The sequence below is a fragment of the Tursiops truncatus genome, chromosome 16 (assembly GCF_011762595.2).
Source record: "Tursiops truncatus isolate mTurTru1 chromosome 16, mTurTru1.mat.Y, whole genome shotgun sequence".
Classification (NCBI taxonomy): Eukaryota; Metazoa; Chordata; class Mammalia; order Artiodactyla; family Delphinidae; genus Tursiops; species Tursiops truncatus.
Window position 1 is genome coordinate 30,290,576 of NC_047049.1, and position 21,214 is coordinate 30,311,789.

The following is a 21,214-nucleotide window of genomic DNA, read 5'->3' on the forward strand; positions in this document are numbered from 1 at the left end:
CAGAGAGAACATGGGGTCCTGACCTCGGCTTTCTAGCCCCTGCCTCTCCCGGCCCTGGCAGAGGGTGGAGGGATTGGCAGCGTGCAGGAGGAGAGGTGGTGCCCAAGCCAGGCTGTGGGCTTGCTGCCCCCTTCTCTTCAGGGAAGGGGGACCCAGCTGGGGTCATTGGGGATGTCCCAGACCCCGGGGGTGGAGGTACTGGCAGCAGCTTGTGTCTCAGGGCCCTTGATCTTGGGTGGTGGGATTCAGGCCGGGGGATCTTTGCCTGCAGCACCCTTACCTCGAGTCCCCCGGGTGGACCCCAGGGGCTCCAACTCCCTGTCCTCCTGTGGGTCCTGGGAGAGTCACTTACCTTCCTCAGAGGCTCCCCCACCTCTCTGCTCATGCTGCTGGGACCACCTCAGAGCCATGGAGGGTGATTATTGAAGTTCCATAAAGATGGGTGAAGGGAAGGGCAGGGTTGATTATAACACCGTTGGCAACAAGCGCTTCTTCCCCCAGCCCCCTGTAGAGCCCTCACTCGTTGGGTGAGTGTTAGACAGAGCAAGTACAACCATACCCAGTGCACGGGGAAGAGGTCTGGTCTCACAAAGTTCATACAGAACCAGCCATCCTGCCCCAAGCCCCTGCTTTTCCCTCTCAGTCACATGGCCTGTCCTAACTCTTTGCTTTAATCCGGAAAATGCAGAGGGATTGGAGCAAGAGAATCATGGAAGGATCCACTTCAGTTCAGTTCAGCTAAAAATTACTGAGCCTCTGCAACACACCAGGTGTCCAGGGACTGTCTGGAGGCAGAGAGGGGTGTTAACCAAAAATCAGTATTTTATTACATCCAGTGCACAAATATTTCATTATAAACCTGGATTAGTGCTGAGAAGAGAAAGCGTCGGGGCCCTGGGAGCCTGCAGCAGAGGGAGCTGTCAGAGGAGGTGTCTGTAGACTGAGATGTGAAGGATGAATAGAAGTTACCATTCCTCCACAAGAGTGGAGGAAGCATAGTCTTGGCAGAGGGAACAGAAGTGCCGAGGTCCTGTGGCAGGAGGGATTCGAGGCAATGAAGGAACGGCAGCACATGTGGAGTCATGGGCAGGGGTGAGAGCACCCAGTGCCTACCACATCAGAGTCTGCAAGGTAGGTACCACTTCTTACCCCCATTTTGCAGATGAGAAAACTGAGGCCAGAGAGGTTAGTGACTCACCCAAGACCACATGATTTAAGTGGGTGAGACAGGGCTCGTTGAACCCAAGTCTCCAGGGTGACACTTAGCTGTGGGCATTCTCCTCTATGCCCTGGCCTCTCAGTGTGTGCTTCCTGGACCAGCAGCCTCTGTATCCCCTGGGAGCTTGTCAGAAATCTAGGACCTTATCCTTTCCCGTAGAATCTGTCCCCAGCCGGTCCCTTGTCTGGTTGCTGCATCCTTGCTCTCGAATCTGCTTCTCGCTGTCCTGCCTGAGGTGTCCTTCTGAACTGCTGTCCGCCCTGTGGCTCTGTGCCCTGTGCTTCCCCCTGGCCAGGATCGGGCCACCAGCTGCTCCGGGTTTTGGTTTGTCCTTCCAGCTCCACAGCCCACCCTCTCCCAGGATGGCCTCTCTCAGTGTATCTCATTCTGCCCCGACATACCCCAGGCCACGCACCTCACTTCAGGGTCTCTGACAAGGTCACCGAGGGAGAAGAATAGGGCAACATTGATCAAGTTTCAGGGAGAAAAAGGAGGCTCAGGGCCTGGGAAAATATGATGAGAAAAGTTGTAGGTGGTACATTTGAAGTTTGCATGCCAACCTGGTGAAAATGGATATAAGAAACTTTATTTCAAAGAGGTTTGGGAAAGACAAAACAGTTGTTCACCAGGTAGGGGATCAACGGGGCAAAAAAAAGAATAGCTTTGTTTGGGTTTGCCAAATGGCTGAGCAAGCATCCAAGTCCGGGGAAGGCTTCTGGCGCCCCCTAGTGAGATAACTGGAGACAACAGTCAGAACCTTAGCAAAGGGATAGGCGGACTGTGCTTAATTAAGGCTGGTCAAAAGCCCACATTTCTCTTTTTTCTTTCTTTTTTTTTTCTTAAGAGTTTTATTTATTTATTTATTTTAAGATTTTTTAAAATGTGGGCCATTTTTAAAGTCTTTATTGAATTTGTTACAATACTGCTTCTGTTTTATGTTTTGGTTTTATGGCCCTGAGTCATGTGGGATCTTAGCCCCCCCCCCCCCCCCCCCCCCCCCGACCAGGGATCGAACCTGCACCCGCTGCATTTGAAGGCAAAGTCTTAACCATTGGACCACCAAAGAAGTCCCCAGCATTTCTTAAATATTGCCAAATGGAGGTACTAGAACAGAAGCATAAATATTTACATGAACTCTCTTAATCTTCTTCAAAGTCCTGCGTGGTAGATATTTTAATCCCCATATTACAAATAGGGAAATTGAAGCTCTCAGGCATGTAACTTCTAATGTAAATGGCAGAAGCAGGAGCTGAACTTAGATCCTTCCGTTGCAGAGTTCGGGTTCTCTCCACCACCCTCTCTGCTGTCAGCACTCTGCATTTTCCTCCGCCTTTCAAGGCTCACCTGTTTCCCTCTGGTCTAGAGGCTGGCCTCTTTAAGGTCACAAATTCAGTTTCCTTTACTCATTTTAACAGTGTGAGCACCGGCTCACTACTGTGGCCTGGCCCTGGTGGATCCACACCCACCCCTGGACCCTCACCTCAATAATTGGCACTTGGTGTCCACTGGGGGCAGCGTCTTTTCTCTATTAGCTTTGGTGACCCAGAGCCATGTCTAAAAGGCTATCAGATCACACTCCTCTCTGGTCTAACCTGTCGCCTTCTCTGGTCTGCAAGCCTTCTTCCTGCCAACACTCTCTTCCCAGCACCTCCTGCTCTCACCTACTCCTGGATCATGCCAGGCTCGATGCGTCCTGCCTTTGACAGACCGTTCCTGCCCCTCCCTTCCCCACTTAGCTCCCGGTGTGTATCCTTAGAGAATTGCTCTGCCTGAATCATACTTTGATGTGATGTTATTATAAGAAACAGACACTTGAAACCCGTTTATTATAAGGATCTAGTGTTATTGATTAGGACACACAGTCATTTTTTATAAAGACCCCTGGAGAAATTCTTGTCTCATCTTAGTGCCCAAAACACCTCTACTCCCGAGAAACTGGTTCTTTTGAGTTTATACATATATCGGGGATGCAGTTAACTGACCAGTTTTCCCTTTTCACATCAGCTCTCAGAAAGCTTAGAACCTACCCCCTGCCCCGACCAGGCAGCTGTGTGGATCACGTGGCGCTGCATGCTTGCTGTCCGATATTGATTTGTCTTTTCTCTGCCCTACTTTTTACTCCTGATCTCTTGCTGTTTTATAAATCCCTATAAGTCACCTTAAAGCCTTTCTGGAACAAGGTTGGCCTAAATCAATAGACTAGTCGATACAAGGGAGAAACCTTCTTGCAGGATTGTAGCGAGGATTAAACGGAATAATGGTTGCGAGCTGTCAGCCCAGAGTTTCCCCCCAAGCTTGGCTGAAGGGTGAACTGCTAGCTAGGGCTGAGATGAGGGTGCTACCAGAGGTCCCCACTCCTGGGCACCCTCCATCTTTCTGAAACCTGGGAGGCCGGGGGGAGAGGGGAGAGAAGCTGCTGTCACATTAAGGGACAGGCACAGGCCTGTTATAGTGAAGCCAGACACAGCGGGAATGTAGTTTTGGAGGAGAGAGAGGAGAGGCTGTGTCACAGGCTTGAGACGCCTTCCTTCAAGGAGAGACCGAGCAGGGAACAGGGGGTGTGATGGTGACAAAGCCCTTTTGGACAACAGGTGCTTGGGGCCGGTTAGGCAGCTGGGGGACAGGAGGGGTCGGGGTTTGGAGGGGAGGGAGCTCACAGAGGTTAGCTCACACTCTGTGCAGGGGGCAGGGTTTGGGGCGGTTTGTGGGGCAGGCCTTGCAAGGCTTGTATTCCCCAACTTTACACACAAGGAAACTGGGGCTCAGGAGGGAAAGGCTGAGCCACAGATGCACAGCCGGGAGGTGGGGAACCGGGATTCGAAACTGCCTTTCTGAGGTCAGGGCCCCATGCGCTCTGCTGCGATGCTTCTGTTTTGTTGTCTCAGCAGAAAAACCCAGGCAGAGGGGAGCGGTTCCCGCAGCTCAGGGGACAGTGCACTGAGTGCCCCCGTGGGCTGTGTTCTCAGGTTTGAGGTGAACCCTGAGGCCCGTGGGGTGAATGGTTGAAGGGATGGAGACAGTCAAAGCCCCATGGGCCTGGCCCAGGAGGAGGGTCCGGGGTCTGCAGAACTGCCCATCCCACGTGGGGACAGGCAGCCCTGACTGTCTGAGGTCGCAGTTCCTCCCAGGGCTGCTGTGCGAGGGGAGGCTCTGCAACCTGACTGCCTGTTTCAGATTCTGGAGCCGCCACCCACCAACCCGCCAGTGCTCCCTCAAAGAGCTGTGTAACTTCCCTGAGCTCCCTCTGGTCCTTGCGAAAGGGGGACGGCAGTAGTATTTGCCCCACGGTTAGTGCGAGGCTCAGGCGCACTCACACTTGTGACACGCCTGGCGGTGCAGGCGTTGGGGGGCGGTTGTTATCAGCACGGTGGGAAGCAAAGGGGCGTTCTGCAATGAGGATTGAGAGAGGGAGGAGAGGCAGGTGGACAGGTGCCTGAGGCCCAATCCTGCTGGGGAGCGGAAGCTGAGTTGCTGAGTCCCTGCAACGCCTCCTCCCTCACTTCAGGACTTTAATAATGGGGAGGTGATGGAGTCCTCAGAGGTCCCTGCCCTCCAAGCCCCAGGGCAGGGATGCAGCACGGCAGTCCCTAGGCCAGCACGCTCAGTGCCCCGTGTGGATCCAGGCTCAGTGGCAGCCCTGCCCCCTGCAGTCCCTGAGACCGTGGGGTCTGCAGTCAGACCCAGCCTGGAGTTCACAACCTGGTGGGCCACCTACTGGCTGGGTTATCTGGGGTCCAGCTGTGCCTTCTTCTGAAGCCTCCATTCCTGGTCAGTAAAACAGATCAGGAACGGTAGGTAGACCCGCCATAGGTCTCAGGGCAGCTGTGGGCCCCGTCGAAAAGCTCCTTCTTTGCTTGCTCCTTTGCAGCCCTGGACGATGCCTTGGGGGCTGAGCTGACCCTGGTGGGTCTGGTGGGCAGGCTTGGGGGCTGGCAGAGCTGATCCCTGCTGCCCCAGGCTGCACCCCCCAACTGCAACCCCTCTGCCCAGAGAAGGGGAGGTGGCTGGGACCCAAGTTCCAGTTCATTTATTCACTCATTCATTCGTTTGACAAATGTTTACCCAGTGATCTTTGCATGCCAAGCACTGTCCCAGGTGCTGGGATACAGCTGTGTCTGGTCTGGGCACTGTCTGGCCTGCTTGACCTCCCTGACTCATCAGGGCACGCTGGAGAAATCTTTTCTGACAGTGTTCTCCCTCTGGCTTTGTCCTCGCAGGGACCTGAGTGAGAATGCCATCCAGGCCATCCCCAGAAAGGCTTTTCGTGGAGCCACAGACCTCAAAAATTTGTGAGTATGGGCCGGGGAGGGAGAGGGGCTTGGGGACTGTCGGGCCACCCCTGTCAGCATCCTTATGGGTCTCCCCAGGCCCTGTGGTCCAGGCAGCCGAGGAGCTGATTTGGGCTCTGAGATGGCTCATGCCAGCATGGTCTTCTGGAACAGTCTGGGGCTGGAGGAAACAGGCATCCTTTGGGGGCCAGGTGGAAGGGAGTGTCATGAACTGTGGGGTGCTTGGGTGATGTCCTTGTTCCATTGCAATGGACAGTCTCTGTGCCCTTACCCTCCAGTGGGTGGGGAGAGCTGGGTCTGAATGTTTTCTTGCAGGTCCATATCGTATAAGCTGCTGCAAGTCAGTTAACTTCACTGAGCCTCTATATATTGTTTTGCAAAATGGGGACATCATATTTATCTCACAAGCTTGCTCTGAGGTTTAAATGAGATATGGAAATAAATACACTTTGTTGAATGCTATTTTTTAAAATTTATTTATTTTATTTTATTTTTGGCTGCGTTGGGTCTTTGTTACTGCACGCGGGCTTTTCTCTAGTTGCGGTGAGCAGGGGCTACTCTTCGTTGTGGTGCGCGGGCCTCTTGCTGCGGTGGCTTCTGTTGTTGCGGAACACAGGCTCTAGGCGTACAGGCTTCAGTAGTTGTGGCACATGAGCTCAGTAGTTGTGGCTTACAGGCTCTAGAGCGCAGGCTCAGTAGTTGTGGCGCACGGGCTTAGTTGTCTGCAGCCAAGCATGTGGGATCTTCCCAGACCAGGGCTTGAACCCATGTACCCTGCATTGGCAGGCAGACTCTTAACCACTGTGCCACCAGGGAAGCCAAATGCTATTTAAATATAATGGTTTATTTCTATGACTCAAATTTATTCTGGTCCAGGCTTACACTCCACCCCAACCCAGGTCTGACTGCCATGGTGCTGGCAAATGCCTGGCACGCTTGTCACTCCCTGACCCTCGTGCCTGTAGTAGACATTGGTAATTGATCACCGCATTCTTTCCCAAGGAGCCCAATCACAGCTTCAGTTTGTTCTGGGAGCAGCAGTCCAGGTAGCCACTGTGAGTCGGTCTCACTTGGCACTCAGGCTGAACTCTGTTTGCCGGCTGTGGCTGCCATGGCTCCTGTGACAGACTCTGATTGTACAGCCACCAGCAAGCACCCTCTAGGTGGTCTTCAAAGTGGGGGCGGTGCCTGCTCCCCAGGAAATATGCAAGGTTGGGGAGAGGAGTATAATATAACTTATTTATACTTACTGTTTTAACTAAAAATGAGAAAGAATTTAAGCTTTTATTAACATTTACTATTTGGATCAACACGTATGTACTAGACAAATGATTGGGGTCAGGTCTTTTTTTTTTTAAACTAATGGAGTGGTTGATCAGAATGTCTGGACATCCCCGCTGTAGGCAACAAGCCATCCTCTCTATAACCCTCCTTTGTTCCACAGACAGCTGGACAAGAACCAGATCAGCTGCATTGAGGAAGGAGCTTTCCGGGCTCTGCGGGGGCTGGAAGTGCTGTAAGTGAAACATAGGAAGGGAAACAGAGGCAGGAGAGCTGGCTATCATGGACGCTGAGGCCCAAGCAGCTGGCGTTTGGGCGGGGAAGCCCCACAGGAGGCGGGAGGCCTGGGAGGTGGGTGCCAGGCCCAGGGCAGAGGCCTGCTGTCTGCTCTCCTAGACTTGTTGCCAAGGACGGAAGGGCGTGTACTCCTGGGGTCATGCCTGTGACAGTGTGACCTAGGCTTAAACTGCTCGTGATGAAGCCCAGGGCAAGTGGCTGTGTCTCTCTGGAGTTTCTAACACTCAAGGCTGCAGTGCCTCGCCTTTCTCCCTCCGTCTGTCCAAACCCCACGCTTTCTTCCAGGTCAGCCCGAGCCTGCACCCATTCTCACCTTCTGTGCCCCCCCCTCCCCTGTCCTACCAGCCTGGGGGTCTGTGGTGCAGCTGCCTCTTCATCACTGTCCCAGCTCAGGGGTCTCCCTGAGGGTGGCTCTCCGGCGTAGCCCCCGGGTCCAGGCCAGGGCTGGTCACCTCGAGGGCAGACTGTGAGCCACAGCGTGAGGGAGAAGCTGTGCCCGTCTTTCCCACGCGGCTTACCGCTGGGCGGACGCTCAGTGACTCTGGCTTCCCTCTTTCAGGACTCTGAACAACAACAGCATCACCACCATCCCCGTGTCCAGCTTCAACCACATGCCCAAGCTGCGGACCTTGTGAGTCAGTCTGGGGCGGCCGGGAGCACAGTGCCGAGCAGGGGAGGTGCTGGGGGGCAGAGTGGAAGGAGCTCGGCCTCCTCTGCACCCCCGGAGGCCACCTCAGGGCGGGGGCTGAGTGGAGTTGGGGGAGGGGGAGGTGATCTACAACTGAAGGATGTCGAATGTCATTTATAGTTGATGTCTTCGTTGGACAACAAATGATTTGTTTTTGTGTTTGAAGATGAGTCAGGTGATTTGGGCAGTGGGTCTACGTGAGCTCAGTGAGATGCACCTTCACTGGGCACACTCCAGCCGAAGGGGTGCCCCTCGCACCCGCCGAGCCCGCTGGGGGGAAGGGACAGCTGCTGGGAAGTTTCCCGCTGCTGCAGATAATCCCCAAGTCGGGGCTGAGCCGCGCAGCTGACGGGGTGTAGGCCGGGCCCCGACCCAGTGGAGCGCCAGGGGCTCGGCCCCCTGCCCCGTGGGCGAAGGGGCTCCCACTGTGCGGCCAGGGGCTGGGGGCCCAGGTGGGTCGTGAGCCACCCTGTCTGCTCCCTCACCCCCCTCCGCAGCCGCCTGCACTCCAACCACCTCTTCTGCGACTGCCACCTGGCCTGGCTCTCCCAGTGGCTGAGGCAGCGGCCAACCATCGGGCTCTTCACCCAGTGCTCGGGCCCTGCCAGCCTGCGCGGCCTCAACGTGGCCGAGGTCCAGAAGAGTGAGTTCAGCTGCCCAGGTGGGTGCAGGCCCTGCCGGGGCTCTCGGCTGCCCTTCGCCTGCCCCCGCCCCGCCTCCTGTTCCCGCCCACTAGCCTCCTGTCAGCACGCATTAACATCTGGCCCACCCGTGACCTCCGGTCCTCATCCATGGATGGGGTGAGGACATCTCACCGTCTCCTACCCTCGCTCGTGTTCTCTCCTGTCCCTACTCATTGTGTCCTGTCCTCACTGCTCTCCTTCTCCTTCCCCATCCGTTGTCTCACCCATCACCTTTGTCTCCACATCACCTCTTGCCTCCACTGCATTTCCCCTCCTGTCTCCTACCCATCACTTCTTTCCTGTCCCCACCCATTGTCCCCTTCTGTCCCATCCCTTCTACCCAATGTCTCCCTTTTGCTTCTTTGCTTCTACCCAGCACTCCCGCCCTCGCCTCCCATCCCTCACTCCACCCCCTTCTTGCCCCCTCCTATTACCCCCTCTCCCATCCCCCATTGTCTCACCCCTGCTATCTTGAAAAGTCATTAAACTGGGCCTTCTAGCCTTGGTTCGAAGTGAAATGGACCCCAGAGTCTGTACCTCCGTCTTCCACCTGGGGTCCTGGGAGAGCCGCCTGCCTGGCCACCCCACTTCCTTTCTGGCCCCTCCAATCTGCATACTGCAGCCAGAAAGACCTGAAGAGAGCCACAGGTTTGGGCTGCTGACTGTTGCTTTGTCCTTACCTGGCCTTTCAGTGCTCCTAGGAGAGTCCAAACTGCCCTCCAGCTCTGCGAGGCTGGACGAGGTCATCTGTGCCTCCTCTGCCTGGTGGCTTCCTCACTGGTGCATCTCAGTCGTGCCTGCCTCTGCCCCTCCCGGGAGCAGGTGCCTCCCACCCTGGCCTCCTGGCAGGCTGTTTCCCTGCTGGTTACATCCTCCCCGCCTTGCTGCTCCCTTCTCAACCTGCAGGGCCCAGGGAGCCTTCCCTGGCCCCAGAGGGAGTCCCGCATAGACTGATCGCAAAGTCCATGAAAACATGGGTACGTGTGCTGTGTTCTCTGGCCATTTCTTAGTACTGTGCTCACACTTGACACAGAGAGATAGATGCTCAAGGGATGTTTGCTGAGTGAATGACCGGCTCACAGATCCGTGACAGAGGATTAGGGGCTGCCCGCTCCTCCCAAGCCTGTGGATCTGAGCCCGCCAGCCACACAGAGCTCGGCCTCCTCTCCTCAGGGTGAGGCTCGGGGGTGGGGGGGCTGTCCCCTCCTCCTCAGCACCGGCAGCCCCCCGAGACTGCGCTCAAACACCGCCGTGCTCAGGGCTGCGGCGTGTGTGAGACGTGATTCTGCAGCTCCACTGCTAGGTATGTGCACATGTTCTGCCAAACACATGTCCAAGAACATCCAAGCAGTGTTTTTCATAATATCCCAGGCTTGGAGATTGCCCAAATGGCCACCAACAGGAGACTGGATTAGCCAATGATGGCATATCCGTACAATAGACTATGAGTCAGCAATAGAAAAGAACAAACTACACAGCAACATGGGCAAATCTCGGAGATTTTACGTTGAGTGCAAGAGGCCAGATGCAAGAGAGCCTGCCGTCTGCTTTCCTTTATGTGCAGCCCACAGAGGAGCAGAGCAGATCTTTGGTGACAGGTCTCAGAATAGCGGCTACCTCAGGGAAGGAGCATGAGGGAACCTTCTTGGGTGATAGAAATATTCCATGTCGGGGGGGGCGGTTCTGTGGCCGTACCCACATGAGGAAATGCAGCCAGCTATACACTTATGATGGTGCACTTGTTATAACCGATGATACCTCGGTTTTAAAAAGTGTGGGTCCTTAACATCAGACACTGGGCTTCACCCTGATCTCACCACCTATGTGGTGAGATTCCATGTGCTATTAATTAACGTGGAGGATGTGTGAATTTCATGTGCTAATTAATGAATGTTGAGGACTCAGTTTTCTCACCTGTAAAGTGGCCACAATGATGTCATGCTCTTTGCAGTAGGATTCAATGAGATACTGCATGTACGACACTTATTATGGCATGTGGCACAGAGTAAGCGCTCAATAAACATGGTCCTTGTCATACTCAGGCTGGAAGTGTTGAGTGACTTGGGCTAGAGCCTGGAGCCTCAGAACTGAGGGTAGGATTTCCTAGCGTGCAAATCACATGCTCATGTAGCACAGTTATGTTCAGATTCAAGTTCAGCAAACAAGTACCTGCTATGTACCAGGCACGTGCAGAGTTACATCATGGTCCTTGGTGATCTCCTCTGGTTCATCCTCATTTAGAGAAGCACCTTGTCCCCATCCATCAGTCCGTATCTGGGAAGGGAGGTCCTGGCCCAGGGCTCCCTGAGGTCACAGCCCACTGTTTCCACAGGCCAGGGGGAGGCGGGGCACGTGCCCTCCTGCACCCTCTCCTCCGGCTCCTGCCCAGCCATGTGTACCTGTAGCAACGGCATTGTGGATTGTCGTGGCAAAGGCCTCACCGCTATCCCTGCCAACCTGCCCGAGACCATGACGGAGATGTGAGTACAGGCAGGGCAGGCGCTGGGATGCACCCCTCCGGCCAGGCCAGGCTGTGGTGGGCCAGTGAAGAGCCAGTGCGGGCGCTACCCCAAGGCTTGCCCTGAGGCCCCTCAGTGCAAACGGAGAAGACATGCTTTGCCTCAGCTGGGCCGAGTTGTCTGCCCAAGGCTGGCAACTCTGGAGGGTTGGAGAGGCGTATCCCTCTGTGGTCCATCTGTCCAGCCCAGCTGGGTGAGTCTGCTAGAATTGGTTTCTTAGGGACTTTCCTGGCAGTCCAGTGGTTAAGACTCCTCGCTTCCACTGCAGGGGACACGGGTTCGATCCCTGGTCGGGGAACTAAGATGCTGCAAGCCCCGTGGTGCGGCCAAAAAAAAAAAAGCATTGGTTTCTTAGTATTAGCATCATTGGTGAGCCCCTTTCAGCCATGGCAGCCTGGGATAATGGAGCTCGAAAACCTGTCGCTTTTCTCTGCCTGTAACAGCCCCCCTACCTCCAGATGGAGGGTGGGAGCAGGGGCTGGCGGGCAAAGGGCCTGGTTTGGGCAACGGCATGGGTGGGGTGACGTGCCCTTGTCCTTCCTCTGTGTTCTCTCTCTGCAGCCGCCTGGAGCTCAATGGGATCAAGTCCATCCCCCCCGGAGCCTTCTCTCCCTACAGAAAGCTTCGGAGGATGTGAGTGCCTCCTGCTGTTTCCTGGGGGTCAGCATGGGGCTGAGCCTGGAGCAGGCAGGCCGCAGCCCCGGGGCAGGTCCTGACTCTGCCTGCCGTGGCTGAGCCCCCGGCAAAGCCATCATCTGGCCTTCCTACCAGGCTCACCTGTGACATGGGGATGGCGGTGGTGCGACCTCCTCGAAGGGCTGTCTTGCGGCCTAAAGAGGATGCTGAGTCCGAGTCTGGCACGTGACCAGAGCTGACCATTTCAGCTTGGGCACCCATAGAAGCAGTTGAGGCTGGGAGGGGTGTGTGCAGGGGAAAGCTAGGGTACCCACCCGTGCGTGACCCTTGGATTGCACAGGGAAATAGTGGCCAGTCGTGGGTTTTTCGGGTGGATGGGGAACTGGCCCTTCTCTTTCCTAATTTCAAAGAAACCCCTGCCCTCCTGTGGTGTCTGGGAGGTAGGGGGGACAGGCAGGACTTGGTGGCCACTGAGAGATTCAGCCACCGTCTCTCCTCTGCTCACCTTGCAGAGACTTGAGCAACAACCAGATCTCGGAGATTGCACCCGACGCCTTCCAGGGCCTCCGGTCCCTGAACTCGCTGTGAGTAGCAGTGCCAAGGCTCTGTAGTGGTCCAGGGCATCCCTCACGGAGGCTGGCAGGGCCAGGGCTCAGGGCCCCTCTGGTGGGCGCTAGAGAAGGAGCACAGACAGCCTCAGTGGGTCTCCCTCTGGCTGCAGTGACCAGGGTGGCTGTACCCAGCTTTCCCTTCCTCTTTGTGGACCCTCTGCAGCTGGGAGGGGGAGGAGGGAGTCAAGGGCTGAGTGCATGGAAAAGCTAGGCAGAGCTGTTGCCCCTGACCACTGTGATGCTCTCCCTTCTGCGGTGGGGATTTTCCCAGCCTTCTTTGTGGCAGTCATCTGACTCAGCCCAGCCTTCATGTTGGCCCCACCTCCCCACAGAGGCCCAGCGCTCCGTTGTCCTGAGCCTTGCCTGGGTCCTATAATGGTGGCAACCACCAGCTCCAGTTGTGAAATCTGCCTCAGCTTACATCTTTTGTCCCAAACGTGCTCTGATCTCAAGTTGTAATGAGTGATTGTGAAGAGTGTTTCCTGCCTCCCCTGCCTCCCCCACCCTGTCCAGTATTTTCTTTCCCTCAACAGTTTGCTGGGGATCCATCAATCTACAAAACGTTGTGCGGCATTGAAAATTAATCTCGGGAATGTTACTTCATCTCTTTTTCCAAGAACCCTTGCTCGCTCTCCCAGGGTCACTAAGCCCCTCACTCTCTGAGGTCCCATGGTACTTTGTCTCCATACAGAGTGAACTCAGGGTGTCCTATAGTCAGGCTGGCTCCCTGTTGATGGAGGCCATTCATTTGTCTTAGGAATGAGTATTTTCACCCGTCCCTTGGCAGCGTTGGACATGGGCTGGGCGTTGATTCGGGGCCTAGGAAGTGGAACAGAATGGAACTCCCCCTGGGGCAGTGCAGGAGGCCGCTAGCTCAGTGTCTTCTGTGTGCACCCTCTTCTCTTGGACTAGAGTGCAGGGTAGTGCGTGGGGCCGTTGGGAATGGCACCCCTAAAACTGTGCAGTGTGCAACCTACACAGCTGTGCACGACAGCCTGGTGATGGGTCACTGTCCTTGGCTGAGAGATCCTGAAGGTGGCTGCCAAAATGCAGGGTCTTCCTCTGAAAAGTGAGTGAATCTCCTCCTAAATTGGAACATGACAGTAGCCCATCTAAGTGGGTTCCTGTTGCTCATGGGTATATGGTCGCAGCCACCCCCTCACCATATAGGAACTTTCATGCCGAGGTCATGCAAAAAGTGGACATTGACAGTGTCCGCCTGGTCAGGCCCTGACCTGGTACCCCTGCCTCAATGCCTGCCTCCTGCATTACTCCACACAGCAGACGGGGGGATCTTTCCAGTGGGAGTCTGATGATGTCTCAGAGGCTTCCTGGTGCTGGCTGCGTAAAATCCAAGCTACGGTCCCATTTGTTTCCTCCACTCGAGCCACACTGGAGCTCTCCACATGGGCCAGCCCGGATCCTACTTAGCTCCTGCTACGCCGTCCTCCAAGAACCATCTCAGAGATGGCGCACTCTGCTTTTACTCAGACAGAATGTTTCTGGGGGTGGCTGGGGGTGCCGCTTGTGAGATTGGAACGTAATGCACCCCCCTCCCCAGGCCCCATGACGCTTTCACCATCTGTCTGAACCCATTTTTGCCTGCCTGTCTTTTTTGAACCTTTGCATTTTTTCTGATTATATATGGAATTCATGCTCCATGTAGAAAACTTTGAAAATTCTAAAGCATGAAACAACCCACTCGCAGTCCTGCCGCCAGATCTCAGCGCAGCTAACACTTTGGTCTGTTTCCTTCTGGTGTTTTGTCTGTGCTGGAAAGACTCGCTTGACGTGCTGGAGCTCATACCGCACGTGCCTTCTGGCATTCCAGTTTTTGCTTGTAATTCCCTGAAAATATGTTAATTTTTCCTGCCCTAGGGATTTTCTTCTCTTTGAACAATCTCCTTTTGGATCCCCAACCAGGTTAATTTCCCATGAGGTTCCCCGGAGGGGCTCTTACAGGCTTCTGTGGGATCCGTGTGTGAGGGCAGAGTGAGGGAGGGGTGCTCCCGCAGTGATGGGGATCATGCTGCCTCTAGCCCATAGGGTACCTTTGTGCAGAGTAGGGACCGGCGACCCCTTCCTGTCGCACTTTACTGCCATCTGCTGGCCACTGTTATAACAAGCCTACACTGCTGGGACCTGGCATGTGAAAGGCATAGGGGTGGCACCATTGTGTGGGCAGGACTTGCAGAGCTGTGCCCCGGCCTGCTGGGCTGTCCTCTAACTCTCCTTTCTGCTGCCTTCTCTCCAGGGTCCTCTATGGGAACAAGATCACAGACCTCCCCCGGGGAGTGTTTGGAGGCCTGTTCACCCTACAGCTCCTGTAAGGACCCAAATGCGAGTGACCTTGGGTGGGACCCATGGAGGGGGGGCAGTATTCCTCCGGCCTCTCTTTCGGCCTCTTTGGGGTGTGGGAGGCAAGGACCTTGGGGGATGGCAGGTCTGGCAAGGCTGTGAGAGTCTAGGGGGCTCTGCAGAGGCCAGAGAGGGAGGCAGAGGTGGATGCAGAGCTGATTGCAGGACGCCCGAGCTGAGAGGCCGCTGAGATGCGAACTGTGTTCCTGCTGAGCTCGGTGTGGTTGGGGACAGAGCTGTCTGCTGCAGGAGGACACCCAGGCCCAGGTCAGCCTCCTTGAGCGCTGAGCGTTCAGGCAAGGATTCTCTCCCAGGACCCAAGAAGCACAGAAGCCAAATGCTCCCTCTCAGCTCCTGGGAAACCCAGCAGAAGGGGAGGAGAAGGATACCCCCAAATGCCTTTGGGAGGTGACTTGACCACTGTGCTCTCTGCTGTCTCAGAATCCCATTGGGCACCTCTAGCAGTTCCTTGAAAGAGAGAAGCATGGGGGACTAAATGGTCCCTGTGCACAGAGAAGGCAGCCGGAGCTCCTCTGCGTGGAGTGGACACCCAGAGGGCCAGATCCCCTGCACCTGCTTCCGTGGGCTCCTCCCTGACATAACGCGTGCTTGGCACCTAGGAAGGTGCCCAGGACATGATGAGTCCAATTCTGTGCCTCTCCCCTCACCACCTGGCCCTGGCTCTGCCCACAGGCTCCTGAATGCCAACAAAATCAACTGCATCCGGCCCAACACCTTCCAGGACCTGCAGAACCTCTCACTGCTCTCCCTGTATGACAACAAGATCCAGAGTCTCGCCAAGGGCACCTTCACCTCCCTGCGGGCCATCCAGACCTTGTGAGTGCCCTCTTGCCCTCCGCCTCCGCCCACCCCAGCAAGTGGACCTAGGGGAGGTAACAGCCTCCAGGTACAGGCAGCGGTCTTGGCCTGTGCCTTTGGCTCACCAGGTATGGCCTCTGGTAGAGGACAGATTCTGGGTTAGACAAACCTGGGTTCAGATTCCAGCTATGATCCTTATTGGCTGCGTGGCCCTGGGCAAGTTAATTAGCTTCTCTGGGGCTCAGTTTACTCATTCATAAAATGTGGATATCACTTTCTTCATAGGAATGTGGAATTGGGATGCATGTGACAATTGATGGCATGTTTAATGGGCAGCACTTTGTTCTTTCTTGATAATACATAAAATAATAGTGCATCTTGCAGTTGATAATGTCTTAAATGAAATACAGTGACAGCAATGCTGATTATAAATTAAAAATTAGAAGAGCAACAATTCCAAGAAGGTTTATTCCTAGGCATTTTATTCTTTCTGTTGCAATGGTAAATGGGATTGCTTCCTTAATTTCTCTTTCAGACTTTTCATCGTTAGTGTATAGGAATGCAAGAGATTTCTGTGCATTAAAATTTTTTTAAAAATTAAAAGCATTTTAAAATCCCCTCCCTCATAAATAAATAGATAAACAAAGAAATAAGTAAATGCCTATGCAGTACAATTGGCAGATACTGGTTGATGTGTTACTTAAGTTTTTAATCTGTGGGTGTGGTCTCCATTTCCATTTTCCTTGCACGTTATTTGTTGAAGACACTGCTTTACTGGATCCATAGAGCTCCCCACAGTCTGGATTTGCTTATTGCATCCCCTGTGGTGTAGTTTCACATGTTCCTCTGTTCTCTCTAGGTCTTGCAGATAGAAAATTTCATCTAGGAGCTTGGGTCAGGTTCAGGTATTTTTTCTTTTTCTGGCAAGATGACTTCATAGTATTGTGTACTTTCAACAGGAGGCTCAAGATACCTGTTTTTTTTTTTTTTTTGTAATAAACACAGTCATTGATTTCAATGCCTAGGCCCGCTTGTTCATTAGGGATCCTGAAATGGTGATATGTGAATTCTAACATTCCTTCTTCATTTGATAATGCTGTTGCGGTTACACTTTAAAGGAGTCCTTATTTTTTAGCTGGAAGGCTTCTGTATAGGGAAACTTCTCTTCTACTATTTGGTTAAACTCAGGCACTACATTCCACATCTTTAGTTCTGAGCCTGCAGTGTGACTCAGCGTGCTGAACCGTGGGTCCTGTGGTGCGTGCCTGATGGGTATTTATTATTAATATTACTGTGGCCATTGTTGGCGTTGCCAGCCCTGCCACTGTTTACCCGCTGTGCAGTGCCCTCTGTCAGCTGAGATCTGCACGAGTGCTGGGATGAGTGTGAAACAGATCGAGTAGAAGGCACAGCTCCTGCTCCCTTGGGACCCTGCACGTCAGCAGGGATGTCAGCCATGAAGACAAACTCATTAGAGCCCACATACCCGCCGGCAGCCCACTACTGCTAATTAATTTACTTATAGCCAGGGAGAGGGGGAGGGAGCACCACGGGGAAATCTTGCCAAGTATGTGAAATGAGATGTCACAGGGAGACATTGGAAAGGTGGATTATTTCACGAAGCTGGCAGAACATCTGAGAGAAATGCACTAAGGAGATTTCAGGGCCGGGGACACACATGCAGAAAAGCCTTGGGGATGGGGAATGGGGCTGAGCATCTCATGTGAGGAGCTGTCTCGCTTTCAGGGTGGAAAGGGAGCTAGTACATCAAATGGATTGTGCTCACCAGGGGCGGCTCTGTCTGTGTCCATTTACCTGGCTGGATTTCAGGAGTGCTTCTGCCCTCCTAGGTACCATCCCTGAGATCTTGGCCACTTCCACCAAGGCAGTAGTAGGGCACAAAGCTGGAGCAGAGTGTTAGAACAGGAGGGTTTCCCATAGGAGAGATGGTAATAGTAGTAATACTGATAATAGCGATAGTCACCGCGGTTTATTACTGAAGGCCAGGACACTGTTCTTTGCGTGTATTATCTTACTTAATACTTACAATGACCTATGAATGAAGGTTCTCTCATCCTTGCCTTACTTATAAGGAAACTGAGGCAGAGGCAGACTCACCCTAGGTCACATAGCATCTAGTAGAGCAGGGATTTGGTCTCAGGCATCTCTTCACTGGCGCTGAGAAATTAGTTAACTTGCCCCTAAATTGTGCTTTTACCCTAAGAATTGACCTCATTGTTAAGGCTGTAAAGCAAGACTGAACTTCGTGAACAACTCTTATATATTGACAACTGAAGTACAATTTAGAACAAGAATTTTAAAAAATGCAAATCCGGGCTTCCCTGGTGGTTCAGTGGTTGAGAGTCCGCCTGCCGATGTAGGGGACATGGGTTCGTGCCCCGGTCCGGGAAGATCCCACATGCCACGGAGCGGCTGGGCCCGTGAGCCATGGCCGCTGAGCCTGCGTGTCCAGAGCCTGTGCTCCGCAACGGGAGAGGCCACAACAGTGAGAGGCCCGCGTACCGAAAAAAAAAAAAAAAAAAAAGCAAATCCAAGGTACAATCAGATATTGTTATTACAGCCTCAGATAGTTAAACCCTTGGCCGAGTCTTATGTCAGAACCGAGCGGATTTCAACTTACAAAATCTTGCTTGATTTGTTTATAGCTCCAAGATCTGTGGCTGAGTGCCATGTGTCACAGTATTGATTTTGTAGTTTTACTTGCCCCAAGAGATTAAAAAAAAAATTTTTTTTAAAGCTTGAATGAGGTATAACTTACATACCATAAAATTCACCTGTTCTGAGTGTACAATTCAGTGATTTTTAGTAAATTTACAGTTGTTCAACTATCACTACAATTCAATTTTAGAACGTCTTCCATTACCCCCCAAAATCCCTTGTGCCCATTTGCAATCAGTTCCTATTTCCAGCCTAACCCCAGGCAAGCACTAATCTAATTTCTGTCTCTATAGATTTGCCTTTTCTAGATAGTCCATAAAAATGGACTTATGTGATATATCTTTTGTGACTGACTTCTTTTGCTTAGCATAATGTTTTCGAGATTCCTTCATATTGCAAGTATGTATTGGGTTGACCGAAAGGTGCGTTCGGTGTTTTCCATAAGATTGCTCTAGTAGCACTTAGTTGTCTTTAACTTCATTCGAAACAATTTTGTTAGACTGTATTGTGACAGCTGTCATATCAGCGTGCATTTTTCAAAAAACTTATCAAAATTGGTGAATTTTTGTGTAGCCATTTCAATATTGAAGATGGAAGAACAAAAACAACATTTTTGGCATACTGTGCTTCATTATTTCAAGAAAGTAAAAAAAGCAACTGAAACACACAAAAAGATTTGTGCAGTGTATGGAGAAGGTGCTGTGACTGATCGAATGTGTCAAAAGTGGTTTGCGGAATTTTGTGCTGGAGATTTCTTGCTGGACAATGCTCCACGGTTGGGTAGACCGGTTGAAGTTTATAGCGATCAAATTGAAACAATAATTGAGAACAATCAACGTTATACCACGAGGAAGATAGCCAACATACTCAAAATGTCCAAATCAAGCGTTGAAAATCATTTGCACCAGCTTGGTTATGTTAATTGCTTTGATGTTTGGGTTCCACATAAGTTAAGAGAAAAAAACCTTCTTGACCATATTTCCGCATGCGATTCTCTACTGAAATGTAATGAAAACGTTCCGTTTTTAAAACAAATTGTGACGGGCAATGAAAAGTGGATACTGTACAACAATGTGGAACAGAAGGTATCATGGGGCAAGCGAAATGTACCACCACCTACCACACCAAAGGCTGGTCTTCATCCAAAGAAGGTGATGTTGTGTATATGGTGGGATTGGAAGGGAGTCCTCTATTATGAGCTCCTTCCGGAAAACCAAACGATTAATTCCAACAAGTACTGCTCCCAATTAGACCAAGTGAAAGTGGTACTCAACAAAAAGCGTCCAGAATTAGTCAACAGAAAACGCATAGTCTTTCATCAGGATAACACAAGAACGCATGTTTCTTTGATGACCAGGCAAAAACTGTTACAGCTTGGCTGGGTAGTTCTGATTCATCTGCCTTTGGATTTTCATTTATTTCAGTCTTTACAAAATTCTCTTAATGGAAAAAATTTCAATTCCCTGGAAGATTGTAAAAAGCACCTGGAACAGTTTTTTGCTCAAAAAGATAAAAACTTTTGGGAAGATGGAATTACGAAGTTGCCTGAAAAATGGCAGAAGGTAGTGGAACAAAAGGGTGAATACATTGTTTAATAAAGTTCTTGGTGAAAATGAAAAATGTGTCTTTTATTTTTACTTAAAAACCGAAGGCACTTTTTGGCCAACCCAATAACAGTATTTGTTCCTTTTTATTGCCAAACAGTTTTCCATTGCACGCACATTTTGTTTATCCCTCCTCACTGTTGGACATTTGGATCATTCCCACTTTGGGACCATTATGAAGAATGCTGCTGTGAACATTTTCTTACACATCTTTGTGAGGACAAAGCGTTTCATTTCTCTTGGAATTTCTGGGGCACATGGGAAATTTATGTTTAACCTTTTAAGAAACCGCCACTGTTTTCCAAAGCGGCTCTACATTTTACATCCCCGCCAGCAATGTTATGAAGGTTCCAATTTCTCTACATCCTTGCCCACACTTGGTATCAGTTTTCTTTATGATTACAGCCATCCTAGTGGGTTTGAAGTGGTAGCTCATTGTGGGTTTAATTTGACTAATGATGTTGAGTACCTGCCCAAAAGATTTTTAGTTGTGACTTCTTAATGCTTAATCCAAGAAAGAGACTGGGAATCGGTCTCCCCTTCTACCTTCCACTATCAGAAATGTGCATGGAGATAATTGTCTGGCCACATGTGCAGCCTCTTTCTGGGTGTGCCTTTAACATAATTATCTTTTCCCAAGCAGATTTTTTTCTTCCTCCTGAGCATTTTCTCTCCCCAGTTCCCTGCTCTTTACACCTTCTAAAAATTCTACTTTATGTCAGATACTTAAGTTTATACAGAAGCCAGTTGCCTCGGTGGGTGATTCAAGTTTTGTAGGTTGCTTTTGACAAAAAATAGCCTGTTCTTAAAAAGGATGTATTCTACTCTGCACCCCTTGGACATTTTAATACGTGCCTGAACAACATAACTGAGTTGATTTTAAACAGAGTTTTCTGCCAAGATTGTGATAGAGGGACGCAATTCGTTCAGGCAGAGGCTGTCCTAAGGCACAAATAGATGTGGATGGGGCGGGTGGAAGGATCCCAGAGCAATCCCTGAATCCTGGTGTACTTTAGATTAGCTACGAACTCTGCCCTGGGGAGTCAGCACGCACATCGTCGCTGTGCAAATTGGCAGTTTAAATCGGGGAAACAAACCATCCAACGGGATGCAGAAGGGGTGGGAGGGGCCTGGCCCACCTGGTGGAGCTGAGAGGAGCCAGGACTCAGGCAGGAAAGTGGGGCAGGCGCTGCAAAGGGGAGTGGCAAGGACAGCTGGGCAGGGAAAGCTGTCACCAAGCATACTGACCAGTGGCCAGAGGGCGGAGCCCAGGAGGGGATGGATGGAGAGAGAGTGGCCAAGGTCTGAGCTGAGCTGAGCACAGACTCTGGGCAAGGGCTCGTGCCTCCGCTTGGAGAGAGCCGTGTGGCCCTAGCAGGAGCCTGGGCTGCGGCCAATATGTAGATGACTTGAATTAATGGCATTAGATGGAGGAAGAGTAGCCATGGCGTGGCGAGTCCTCTGAGCTGGCCCCATGCAGAAGCACTGGCTTTTGGGAACAGTAGTCAGGACAGGTGCTGGATTCTTTTCC

The 21,214-nt window shown here is 52.1% G+C and overlaps 1 protein-coding gene across 1 annotated transcript in view; it reads left to right on the plus strand.

Moving 5' to 3' along the window:
- The window catches only part of SLIT1 (slit guidance ligand 1), a 169,389-nt gene that overhangs the window by 108,004 nt on the left and 40,171 nt on the right, over window positions 1-21,214 (plus strand). Inside the window, exons 5-13 of the mRNA XM_033842299.2 lie at window positions 5,437-5,508; window positions 6,953-7,024; window positions 7,646-7,717; window positions 8,272-8,435; window positions 10,790-10,937; window positions 11,538-11,609; window positions 12,125-12,196; window positions 14,478-14,549; window positions 15,275-15,418. Of these exons, the coding sequence (XP_033698190.2) occupies window positions 5,437-5,508; window positions 6,953-7,024; window positions 7,646-7,717; window positions 8,272-8,435; window positions 10,790-10,937; window positions 11,538-11,609; window positions 12,125-12,196; window positions 14,478-14,549; window positions 15,275-15,418 (888 nt within the window). The remainder of the gene's footprint in view (window positions 1-5,436; window positions 5,509-6,952; window positions 7,025-7,645; window positions 7,718-8,271; window positions 8,436-10,789; window positions 10,938-11,537; window positions 11,610-12,124; window positions 12,197-14,477; window positions 14,550-15,274; window positions 15,419-21,214) is intronic.